This window comes from Hyla sarda, chromosome 9 (assembly GCF_029499605.1).
Source record: "Hyla sarda isolate aHylSar1 chromosome 9, aHylSar1.hap1, whole genome shotgun sequence".
Lineage (NCBI taxonomy): Eukaryota > Metazoa > Chordata > Amphibia > Anura > Hylidae > Hyla > Hyla sarda.
The window spans coordinates 136,916,795-136,929,804 of record NC_079197.1 but is presented as its reverse complement, the minus strand read 5'-3'; the positions used below and the strand labels follow the sequence as shown (position 1 = coordinate 136,929,804).

Here is a 13,010-nt window from a genome sequence, read left to right as displayed (position 1 = left end):
AATGAAGAGCGACCGAGAAACAGTAGCAATAGAAGGTGGCGGCTACAGGTGCAGAGACTCAAGGGGTGGCGGCTGGGGATGGGCCAATCAGCTACTAGGTAGGAAGCAGCAACCGTCTCCTGCTTATTGCTGAGGCAGCGCTGAGGGTCTGCAGGAAGCAGCTTACCATGCCAAGTCACCAAGGCCACGTTCACACAGTGGAAATTCCGCACGGAATTCCGCATTCATTTATTGCGCAAAATTTTGGATAAATTTATTGCTCATTCACTTTATCGGGATTTCGCATGGTAAATTACACAGCAGAATTTCTGCTGCAGAATGTTTGATGTGGAAATCCCGCTTTCCGCGCTCCAGAAAAAAATATTTTTTCCAGACTTCCGCTGCGGAATCCCATTAAAGTCAATAGGGATTAAGTCTGTGTGAAATCGGGCGAAATTTGTGCATTTGTGAATTCTGCATGTATTTTTTGATCTTTTTAACTTTGCTGGGGAATCATACAGAAAACAAAACATCCGGATTCCGCAGCACGAATTCAGAAAATGTGGGAAAAGATGCGGAATTCTGCAAAAACAAATGTGGACACGGAATTGATGCGGACATCTTGCGAAAAATTTTCGCCATGTGAATGCGCGACCTAACAAGGAAACCTCCTCTACTTAACATCGCTGACATGCACCTCACCCAGTCCTTTTGTCAAAAAAAGTCAGCGGCAAAAGTCCAATGCATGCCCATGCCTGCGGATTTTCAGTGGGGCTAGTCCTCATTCAGGCTACCCAACATAGAGTCCTCAATCAAAGTATCCCAAGTCAAAAAGGATGCTGTCAGTAATGTTTTATTGTCTGACTAGGTTTTACAACGTGTGCAGGAATGTTAGTGTAGCATGTGGTATGATGCATAGCAGTAGGAAGTACTGTGCTGCCCCACAGTACACAGTATGTATGTTTATGACTGATTGCTAATAAAGTTATTTTAAAAAAAATCCCAACATGGATTAAAAACGGAATGTGGAATTCACAGTTTTCATGTGGATTCTGACATGTGTGAATATGACCTAACTTTTTATTATACAAAGTACATGAAACCTCTCCACATGACCACCTCTTTGAGAAGACCACCCCTTATTCAGACCAGATTTTGTGTTTCAGATTTTTAATACACCATAGTTTATGCATTGTGGTCATTTGGGGGAGATTTCTCAAAACCTGTGCAGAGGAAGAGTGGTGCAGTTGCCCATAGCAACCAATCAGATTGCTTCTTTCATTTTCCACAGGCCTCTAAAGAGGCCTGTGGAAAATGAAAGAAGCAATCTGATTGGTTGTTATGGGCAACTGGACCACTCTTGCTCTGCACAGGTTTTGATAAATCTCCCCCATTGTCTTTGAGTAGACTAGTTTTCAAAGTGATTTTGGGTGGTCTTCTCAAAGAGGTTTCACTGTATAATATTGAATTCCAGAAACCATAATATTCATATAACCCCATTCTAATGAAACATTCTGAGTGTTAGTGGCTCCAGTATTGCTAGAAGACTATAGGCTCTGTTCACAAGAGCTTTGAGGAGCCCATTGACCCCTTGGGGACCGAGCCCATTTTGAGCCTAAGGACGGGAGCATTTTTTGTAATTCCGACCACTGTCACTTTAAGCATTAAGAATTCTGGGATGTTTTTATTTATAAATTTGATTCAGAGACTGTTTTTTCGTGACATATTCTACTTTATGTTAGTGGTAAATTTTCGTCAATACTTGCATCGTTTCTTGGTGAAAAATGCCCAAATTTCATGAAAAATTTGAAAATTTAGCATTTTTATAAGTTTGAATCTCTCTGCTTGTAAGGAAAATAGACATAGTAAATAAATTACATATTGATTCACATATACAATTTGTCTTCTTTATATTTGCATCATTAAGTTGACATGTTTTTCCCTTTGGAAAACATCAGAGGGCTTCAAAGTTCAGCAGCAATTTGTGAATTTAAGGGTCTTTATGTTAGAAATACCCCATAATGGACCCCATTATGAAAACTGCACCCCTCAACGTATTCAAAATGACATTCAGAAAGTTTGTTACCCCTTTAAGTGTTTCACAGGAATAGCAGCAAAGTGGAGGCGAAAATTCAAAATCTTCATTTTTTACACTAACGTTCTTGTAGACCCATATTTTTTATTTTTACAAGGGGTAAAAGGAGAAAAAGTCCCCCAAAATATGTAACCCAATTTCTCTCGAGTAAGGAAATACCTCATATGTGGATGTAAAGTGCTTTGTGGGTGCACTAGAGGGCTCAGAAGAGAAGGAGCGACAATAGGATTTTGGAGAGCAAATTTTGGTGAAATCGTTTTTGGGGGGCATGTCACATTTAGGAAGCCCCTACGGTGCAAGAACAGCAAAAAAACACCCCACATGGTATACTATTTGGGAAACTACACCCCTCAAGGAATGTACAAGTGGTACAGTGAGCCTTAACACCCCACAGGTGTTTGACAATTTTTCAATAAATTTGGACGTGAAAATGAAAACATTATTTTTTTTTTTTACTAAAATGCTGATGTTACCCCAAATTTTTTATTTTCACAAGAGGTAATAAGTTAAAATGTCCCCCAAAATTTGAAACCCCATTTCTCTCGAGTAAGGAAATACCTCATAGGTGGATGTAAAGTGATCTGCGGGTGCACTAGAGGGCTCAGAAGGGAAGGAGCAACATTGGGCTTTTGGAGAGCGAATTTTGGTGAAATGGTTTTTGTGGGGCGCATGTCACATTTAGGAAGCCCCCATGGTGCCATAACAGCGAAGAACACCCCACATGGCACACTATTTGGGAAACTACACCCCTCAAGGAACAGAACAAGGAATCCAGTGAGAATTTACACCCCACTGGCGTTTGACAGATCTTTGAAACAGTGGGCTGTGCAAATGAAATATTACATTCTTCATTTTCACGGACCACTGTTCCAAAAGTCTGTCAGACACCTGTGGGGGGGGGGGTCAAATGCTGCACCCCTTATTACATTCCGTGAGGCTCTCTCACTCCTGAGCCTTGTTGTGCGCCCGCAGGGCATTTTACGCCCAAATAAGGGGTATTTCCATACTTGGGAGAAATTGTGTTACAAATTTTGGGGGTCTTTATTTCCTTTTACCTCTTATGAAAATGAAAATTATGGGGCAACACCTGCATGTTAGAGTAAAAAAAAATATTTTTTTACACTAACATGCTGGGGTAGACCCCAACTTTACCTTTTCATAAGAGGTAAAAGGAGAAAAAGCCCCCCAAAAATTTGGCGCAATTTCTCCCGAGTACGGCGATACCCCATATATGGCCCTAAACTGTTTCCTTGAAATACGACAGGGCTCTGAAGTGAGAGAGCACCATGTGCATTTGAGGCCTGAATTAGGGATTTTCATAGGGGTGGACCCGGATGCAAGCGTTACACTTGCCTCCTCCACCAAAAACACTGTACGGCAGTTTTCCCCAAACAGGGTGCCTCCAGCTGTTGCAAAACTCCCAACATGCCTGGACAGTCAATTGCTGTCCGGCAAAACTGGGAGTTGTTTTGCAACAGCTGGAGGCTCCGTTTTGGAAAAACTGATGTACAAGATGTTTTTAATTTTAGTATAAGGGTGTAGTGTATATGTAGTGTTTTACTCTTTATTTAGGGTTAGTGTAGTGTAGTGTAGTGTTTTTAGGGTACATTCACACAGGCGGAGGTTTACAGTGAGTGAAACTTGCTGTAAACCCCCGCCCGTGTGAATGGGGGGGGCAAAACTACAACTCCCAGCATGCATGGTCTGTCAGTGCATGCTGGGAGTTGTAGTTTTGTCCCCCCCACTCCCATTCACACGGGCGGGGGTTTACAGCAAGTTTCCCGCTTCAAGTTTGAGATGCGGCAAGTTTTCCGCAGCAGCGGGAAACTCACTGTAGACCTCCGCCAGTTGTAGTTATGCAACAGCTGGAGGCACACTGGTTGGGATTGGGAAACACTGAGTTAGGTACCAGACTACCGCAGTGTTTTCGCAGCACTGTCTGTTTCCTAACTCAGTGTTTCCCAACCCATGTGCCTCCAGCTGTTGCAAAACTACAACTCCCAGCATGCATGGTCAGTGCATGCAGGGAGTTATAGTTTTGCAACAGCAGGAGGCACACAGGTTAGGAAACACTGAGTTAGGAAACAGACAATGTTTCCCAACCAGTGCGCCTCCAGTTGTTGCAATACCACAATTCCCAGCATGTCCAGACAGCCGAAGGGCATGTTCGGAGTGGTAGTTCTGCAACAACTGGAGGACAACAGTTTGGAGACCACTGTATAGTGGTCTCCAAACTGTAGCCCTCCAGATGTTGCAAGACTTCAATTCCAAGCATGCCCAGACTGCCCAGGCATGCTGGGAGTTGTAGTTCGGCAACATCTGAAGAGCCAGATGTTACAGAACTACAACTCCCAGCATGCCTGGGCAGTCTGGGCATGCTGAGAGATGTAGTTTTGCAACCAAAGGCTGTCTGGGCATGCTGGGAGTTGTAGTTTTGAAACTCCTAGATACAGCAGTGAAGATCGCTTTACGGCAATCTTCACTGCAGTATCTGGGCAACCGCCGCCGCTGCCTCCACTTGCCTGCGCCTCCTGTTATAGCCGATGGTCCCTGGTCCTGGGTCCGCCGGAACACAGGTAACCGGTGCCAGGGGGTCTCCGCCGTATCCACATCCGCAAATCGCAGCCATCTTCCCCTGCTCTGCCCCGACATCACCCCCGCCCCGCGATTCGCCATCAGTCCTGATCTGCCAATTGCAGGGCACCCCTGCCACCTCGCCCCTATCCTTTAGGATGATCGGGGCTGTCTCTGACAGCTCCGATCATCCCTATTTTCAGGGCTATCGGAAAGATATCCTTCTGCCAAACTCTCTCTGGATGTTTGCTTGAAAGCATACCCGTCATATCACAAAAAAAATAATACTTCTACATGTTACTCACTTGGTCATGCAGATGCTTTACATGTCTTTGTTATGAGTCAAGCTTCTGTATTTGGTTCACATATCCCTCTATTCTGCTGCTCACTCATTCTGACATCCACTGCTCAGGAAGGGGGCGTGCACGAGGCAAGCACTGAGCCCGCCCTCACTCACCATGCATTCATATCCTCCCTGATTCAGCTGTGCTGTGCTAGGTCTCTTCCTCCAATCACTGCAGGCTGCTCTGTAACCCCCTCCTCTCTGTTTTCATGCTGCAGTCTGGTAGACAGGACAGGAGTCAGCACAGATGAGTACTAGTCCTCCCTTCACTTACAGGACTTTGTCTCTGGCTGTGCTTCAGCTGGGACTAAGATGATGCAGCAGCCAGACAAGATTATGTTCTAGGGACCCCTAGTCATCTTTATTCATAACCCAAGATTTCTATAAATGTAAACATATTTTCTTACTAAGTAAATTAGAAAAGTTAAAGGGGTACTCCAGTGGAAAACATTTTTTTAATCAACTGGTGCCAGAAAGTTAAAGAGATTTGTAAATTACTTCTATTTAAAAATCTTAATCCTTTCATCAGCTGCTGTATGCTCCACAGGAAGTTCTTTTCTTTTGAATTTCTTTTCAGTCTGACCACAGTGCCCTCTGCTGACACCTCTGTCCAGAACAGCATAAGGTTTGCTATGGGGATTTTCCTCTGCTCTGGACAGTTCCTGATATGGGCATCAGGTATCAGCAGAGAGCACTGTGGACAAGACAAAAAGAAATTAAAAATGAAAAGAATTTCCTCTGTAGCATTCAGCTGCTAATAAGTACTGGAAGGATAAAGATTTTGTAATAGAAGTCATTTACAAATCTGTTTAACTTTCTGGCACCAGATGATTTAAAAAAAAAGTTTTCCGCCGGAGTACCCCTTTAAGCGGTGACTATCATTTCTGCTGCTAATGTAAGTCTGCAATTTCCCTAATATATTCCTCCATACACCTCCACACTGGTAAGCAGGTTGACAAATTTCCATGAGCAGGGATTATGAAGCTAATCTAAGTGAGCGCAGATTGGGCGCCAAAGAAACATGTGACATTTCCGTCTATACGGCTCTTTAAAGACGTCCAGATCTGTCCCGGAATGTAATCTCTCTGTTTCGCCGCTATCAGGCAGAGCCGAATGTGGCACAAAATCAAATGGTTCAGAACAATGCCTGGCATTCTATCAATGGAAGATAAAGACAAGATAAGACAAGAAAGTAACGCGCAACAGGAAGAGAAGCGCGTACCGATAGCTGGAAACATTAAAACATTTGCAGGATAACATGGAGAGGCAGGCGGATAAGAACCGCAGGGAGGCTCATTAGGAATATTGGGTGCAGAGCACATGCCCTCCAGTGGTGGGTCATGGGGATTACAAGCACAGTAAAGAGAAAGCGAAATTAGTGGATCGGGTAAGGATACAGAGCCCCCGTCATTGATGACCTGAAGTACGATGGTGATCAAGGTCCGTGGGTGCAGAGTCCCCAGGATGACAGAATCGCAGGTCTCCCGAATCAACTGCTCCTGGTTCTTTTCTTGTATGGCTGATTGGGAGAAAGTATAAAGAATAAGCATTTAAGTCCCACTTAAGCAGAATTCCAGGAGCCATCCAAAGCTATGAACTGTCTCATCCGGTTTAGCTGTCTACAACATAGTGTAAAATACATCTCCTTTCTCATCAGTTATGCTCATCCCTCATGCTTTACACTGAAGCTCTCGCTTCTCTCATCCGTTGCTCAGCGGGATTGCCTCCATGTCATTAGCAGTAAGTGTCTGCCTACTGATGGAAGCTGACATTCACTGCTCTGAAGCTCTGCCCTGCGCTCCCTTCTAAGTCACCAAACACGCCAGGTGGTAAAGGTACGCCCTGGTGCGTTAAGGACCAAAAGACAAGGGCATACCTGTACGCTGTCATGATCTTGTTAAATTTAATAATCCTGCCAGTTCACTGCCCCCATCATCATAAACCACCCCCTGCCTTTATTTTTTTATTATTTGTCAGTTTCCTACCTTCATATTTCTCAGTATTTTCTGATCAGTCTCAGTCAGATTCACAGACTGGGAAGGGGCGTTCCCCAGCAGGCATGACGTCATCTGAAGCCATACAGGGGAGAACTTCCTCCCTCACTCTGCTGCACACAGTCCAGTTCAGTGTGAGATGAGCTATGATTGGCTAAGGCTGCACAACCCCCCTCCCCCCCCTTCAGTACTTCAGACTGCATTTCCTGATTTGGGACTTCTGACAGGCCAGCAGGAGTCCAGAGTCTGTGCAAGAGATGGGGGGAAATGTGCTCTGGACAAGTAGGGAGCTTTTTAAAAACACAAATAAAACATAGAAAACTGATTTTTTTTTTAAACAAAGTATATTAGAAAGAATTTTATTTACCATAAGAAGTGCAATAGCAAAAATTAGTGCTAATGACAGTGTCCATTTAGGTGGCTAAGTAAGATAGCCCCTGAATCAAAGTCTGTGAACAGGTTTATTGCTAAACAATACTAATACACTGGTCCGTTGAGTTACCATATTAGTTGGTTCCAGGACGACCATTGTATATTGAGACCATATCTCTATGGAAACCTGGAAATTAATTCTGAAGCCCCCAAAATGGCATCCAAAAATAGGAAAAAGTGAGGATTAAAGAAAAATAAGAGTCCTGTACAGTACACGCAATGTCCTAAAAAAGTAAAATTGAGCAGCCCTCACCTGGAGCAGTAACCCTGGCACAGGTAAAGAGTACAGAACATGTAATACCTCCCTGTACTGTAGGAGGTGCTACCAGACACCAGTCAGTGCATACACTTGAGTAACACAGATAAAGTGTACAGAACATGTAATACCTCCCTGTACTGTAGGAGGCGCTACCAGACACCAGTCAGTGCATACACTTCAGTAATACAGGTAAAGAGTACAGAACATGTAATACCTCCCTGTACTGTAGGATGCGCTACCAGACACCAGTCAGTGCATACACTTCAGTAACACAGATAAAGTGTACAGAACATGTAATACCTCCCTGTACTGTAGGAGGCGCTACCAGACACCAGTCAGTGCATGCACTTCAGTAATTTTGTTGTACCAGTGAATGCCCATTCTGATTGGTCAGTTCTTCCGGCAATTGACATGTATCACAGATCTGGATTATCCATAACATTGTATGTTGAGTCTGGTTTCAAGTTACAATGGTCCAGAAAAGAACATTGTATGTTGAAACTATTGTAACCGGAGACGATTGTTAAGGGACCACTGTAGGTAGTGGCGCCCACTCACTTTTGTCTTCTGAATATTAAAAACCTTCCCTCCATCTAGTGGTTGCAACAATACACTTGTTGACCAAACAAGAGCACGATGGAACAAATTGGAAAAAAAAGTCCAGCATCCAGTCCAGTGCTATAAAAACTTCCAATTTATCTCAACACAAGTAAAATGCTGTTTGAAACGCATCACTTAAGATTAAATGAAGACATTTGAAGTTTTTACTGTACTGGACTGAATGATGGACTTTTTTCCGTTCTGCTTTACCAGGATTGGCCAACATAAACCAGGTGACAATACCCTTTGGGAGTCCCATAGGGCACATTGGCACGTGAGGGTGGGTTTATGAGCCCTGGTAATGCAGACTTTCCTGCTGTGAAGGTATCTACCTATAACAGTATACAGTATAGCATAACTCATAGCCCCATACCATATACCTGTGATCAAAGTACTCACCAGGTAACCCAACTTTTGGTCGCACCATCACCTCAATAGTAGACTTGTCAAGCAGCTCTTTGCTGAATTTAATCTCTGCCGGGCCGTAGACTCCAGCCAGAACCGATGTGTCCCCTGCAGAGAACAGCGAGAAGAACAAACATTATTACAGGCTATGCAGGGGTGTGGAAATTTAATTAAAAAACTACTTGTCCACGGGACTAAAATGGAGCAAAATCTACTTGTCCCTCATGACGATCCACTTGTCCGGACCAATTTTGCTTTTACACTCTCGTTTTTTTTTCCTCCTCGCCCTATAATAGCCATAACTACCTACTATAATGATACCTTTTAATTTTTAATAACATTCTCCGAACCAAAAAAAAATAAAAAATGATATATATATATATATATATATATATATATATATATATATATATATATATATATATATATAAACCGGTGAAGTGAAAATTAAATAGTAAAAGATAATTTTGCTAATTTGATGGTTTTCTTTTCTACGCCATTCACCTTGTGGTTGAGCGAACATGTTCATTTCATACTTTAGGCCGCCTGATTGCAGCAATACCAGATCTGTATAGTTTCCGTCATGTTTTACTAATTAAAAAAAAATTCAGAACTTTTTCTAAAAAATGTAATTGCCATTTATTATATTATTTTTTCCGCATACCAGGCTGTAGGAGGGCAAATTTTTTGCACCATAATCAGTTTTTTTTTTTTGTATCGGTACCATTTTGGTATTGACTTTTTAATCGCTTTTTAACTTTTTTTTTTCTGGGGTATTATAAAAATTGCAATTCTGTGGTTTGGTATTTTAATTTTTTTACTTTTACGGCATTTACCGTATCGGATACATAATGTTATATTTTAATACCGTAGTTCATACAATTACGCACGCAGCTAAACTAAATGTTTATTTTTATTATGTTTGCATGTTTTATATAGGAAAAGGGGGCGATTTGAACTTTTAACATGGAAGGGATTAATGTGTCTTTTAAACTTTTATTAAAACTTTTTTTTCCCCCTTTATTAGACTTTTAGGAGGAATCATTAGATTCCTCATATAGATGAATAGAGTTCTATTGAACTCCATTGATCTGTGTGCTCTGCGCTCCATTGATAGAGCCTAGTTTAGCCAGGATCTATCAATGAAAGAGCCACGGGACAGCAGGGAACAGAGATAAGCCCTCCGGCTACTTCTATAGTGGATGGCCCCCTTGCGATCGTGCTGCGGGGGCATTCACATGTCCCTTTAGACGCCGCTGTCAGCTTTGACAGCGGTGATCTAAAGGGTTAAAAGCCAGCCGCGGCGATCGCCGCATGCTGGCTATTAGCGGCGGCCCCCAGCTACTGAGAACAGCTGGAGGCTGCAGAGTATGGAGCGGGCAGGAGTCGGGAGCCCGCTCCATACAGACTGCTGAGAGCCACCGTGCTTGTCAGGTCCGGCCCTACTTGCCAGAAGCAGGACTAAGGGCCGGAAAAATTCACCTGCCCGGCACTGGGAACTGCATGTCCCTGGCTTCGGGCGATAGGAATTCCACATCCCTGCTATGTCTTTACACATTGTGATTTGTTCTTAATCTGGTAATCCAGAAATGAAATATAGACATCTTACAGTAGAAATCATGAGACACTACTACCCTTTAGGCCAGTGTTTCCCAGTCGATGTGCCTCCAGCTGTTGCAAAACTACAACTCCCACAATGCTTGCTTGGAGTTGTAGTTTTGAAATAGCTGGAGGCATATTGGTTGGGGAAGAACTGCTTTAGGCAAACTAGTCACTGACATGAGGGAGCTGCAAAACCATAAATCCCACCATGGCATGAATGGTGGCGCTGTCATGCTGGGACTTGCAGTACCTCTACAGTTAAAAGTACACCAGCAGCCTCACTGTCCATGGTACTGGACTGCCGTAGTAAAGACCTCCACAGTACTGCACACCAGAAGAACTACAGAACAACCAGCCCCCTCCTAAAGATATTTTCTGGATTCTAAATACCAAGCAAACAGCTGATATCTCTAGGCGAGCTTGTGCTTTTACACTATTCACCATGCGGTAAAGCTAATTTTAAAGGGTACCTTTCATCAAAAAACTTTTGATATATTATAGATTAATGTATGCAGAAAAACTTTCCAATTGCATGTTATTAAAAAATATGCTTCTTTCTATTTAATTTTCCACTTTGAAGAAATGACCACTAGAGGTCACCCTACCAGTCCTGGCCGCACGCCTTTTTAATAGATAGCAGTGCTGAGCTTGTCTGTGTCCTGGCTGCAGTCTGAGATTTAGAACTCCATTTTTTAAAAACATGCTAGTGGAAAGTTATTCTACATACATTTAGCTATAATATATCAAAAGTTTTTTTGATGAATGGTACCCTTTAAAATATTCTGCAGGTCAGAACATTTACGGAATGTTCACACTACAGAAAATCTGCAAGAAATGTTCTCACTTAATTTCCACAGTGGATCCATGATCTTTGTGCCTGGAGCAGAAATGACCAGGATTTAATGCATATGTTCATGGCAATCTCCTGCAGACATAAGCAACCTGCCATTTACAGATGGGACTTTTCTGGCGGATTCCACCAGAAGATTGAACATGCCACGCCCCCTCTCATAGACATGAATGGAGGGGGCGTGGCGTGATGTCACGAGGGGGGCTTAGCTGAAGTCACGACCACGGCCTCCCAAACCCAGTGCTCTAAACATAATGTTCAAAACGTGTGTCTGCACGGAGATCGCGGGGGTCTGAATAGAGGATAAGATGTCTAGCATCAGAGTTTCCCTTTAAATCTGTCATCAGTGTCACCCGCATTAACCTGTTGGTACAGGCTGGTAGTGCGGGTGACTCTGATGATAAGGATACCTACTATACAAGATCCGTAGATTCATTTGCCCGTTATCTTCCTTATTCAGATGGCAGGTTGGTGCACGGGTGGCGCTCCAGGAGCATGCTGAGGTCACCGCTGCTGCTTCTTCACTCGGTCTGGCTGCGAGCAGGATGAATAAGGAGGATAACGGGCAAACTGAGCCACGGCTCGCGGATAAGTATCAGTCACCTGCACTACCTGTCTGTACTAACAGGATAGTGTGGGTAACCGTGATGACAGATCCCTTTAAAGCGCACCCGTCAGATCCAACAAAAACAACATTTTTTTAATATATCACTCAGTACTTAATCCTGACCATCTAATTTTTATGTGTCTAGCACCTTTATTTATTTATTTTTATTACAATTATAATTTAGCTCACTAGTCTGAATTCCTCTCAAAGGGAGGGGGCGTGGCCTCACAGTGCAGGTCTCCGCCCCCTCCCTCAGTATGCTGTCTGCTGACATCTCCCCCAGCATTAGGTAAACTACAACTCCCAGCTTGTCCTCACTGACAGTAGCGGGACACAAGCTGACAGTGGGAGGATTTTTCCTCCAGCTATGAGCCCTGCGCTAACACCTGTCAATCAAGGAAGTGTGTCCATGACATAAGTGATGACGCATGGACACAGCAGGACTAGTATGTGTCCAAGCAGACAGGGGGGGGGGGCAGTTGTTTGACTGGATTTTTCTGTATGAAATACTGAACATTTTCTAATGAAAGCAATTGCAAAACCTATTGGTTATGCATGCTTTTACAACATATCAAAAGTTTTTGTATCTGACAGTGCCCGTTTAAAGTCAATGGGTGGCAAAATCTGGTTGCTATGAGAAACTGGTCAAAGAAGAAATCCAGTGGTAGACAACTTATCCCCTATCTATCCGCAGGATAGGGGATAAGTTGTCTTCCACTGGATTTCTTGAACTTTTCCTATGCACAAGTTTTGATAAATCTTCCCCAATATCTTTTACACAGTTTTGATAGACAAGGCCCTATGACTGGTGATGTTCCCACAGCAACCAATCAGATCACTACTTTCATTTTCTAATATGCGCTGCAGAGATGAAAGCTGGGATCTGATTGGTTGCTATAAGCCACGCCCCCACCCATTCCCTCCACTGGTGGTTTATGTAGAAGGCTGCACATATGTCACTGCAGTAGTAGTAGTAGTTCACACCTATAATAAATACACAAAGGGGGGAGATCAAAACCTGTCCTGAGGAATAGTTGCCCATAGCAACCAATCAGATCGCTACTTTCATTTTTCATAGGCATTTTCTAAAATGAAAGAAGCGATCTGATTGGTTGCTATGGGCAACTATTCCTCAGGACAGGTTTTGATAAATCTCCCCCATACTTCGCATCCGCAACGATTACCCTGCACGAAGGTAGCGGAGCCATCCGGCCGGCTCAGCAGGCTCTGCTCACAGCCGATCTCCCTCAGACCAGGCTCCTCCATCATT

General features: G+C 43.4%; 1 protein-coding gene across 1 annotated transcript in view; it reads right to left on the bottom strand.

Annotated features, from left to right (window-relative positions):
- EXOSC5 (exosome component 5) overlaps positions 1 to 13,010 on the bottom strand; it is a 41,369-nt gene that overhangs the window by 28,187 nt on the left and 172 nt on the right. The window contains 3 exon segments of the mRNA XM_056537814.1: positions 6,389 to 6,510; positions 8,676 to 8,789; positions 12,925 to 13,008. Of these exon segments, the coding sequence (XP_056393789.1) occupies positions 6,389 to 6,510; positions 8,676 to 8,789; positions 12,925 to 13,008 (320 nt within the window).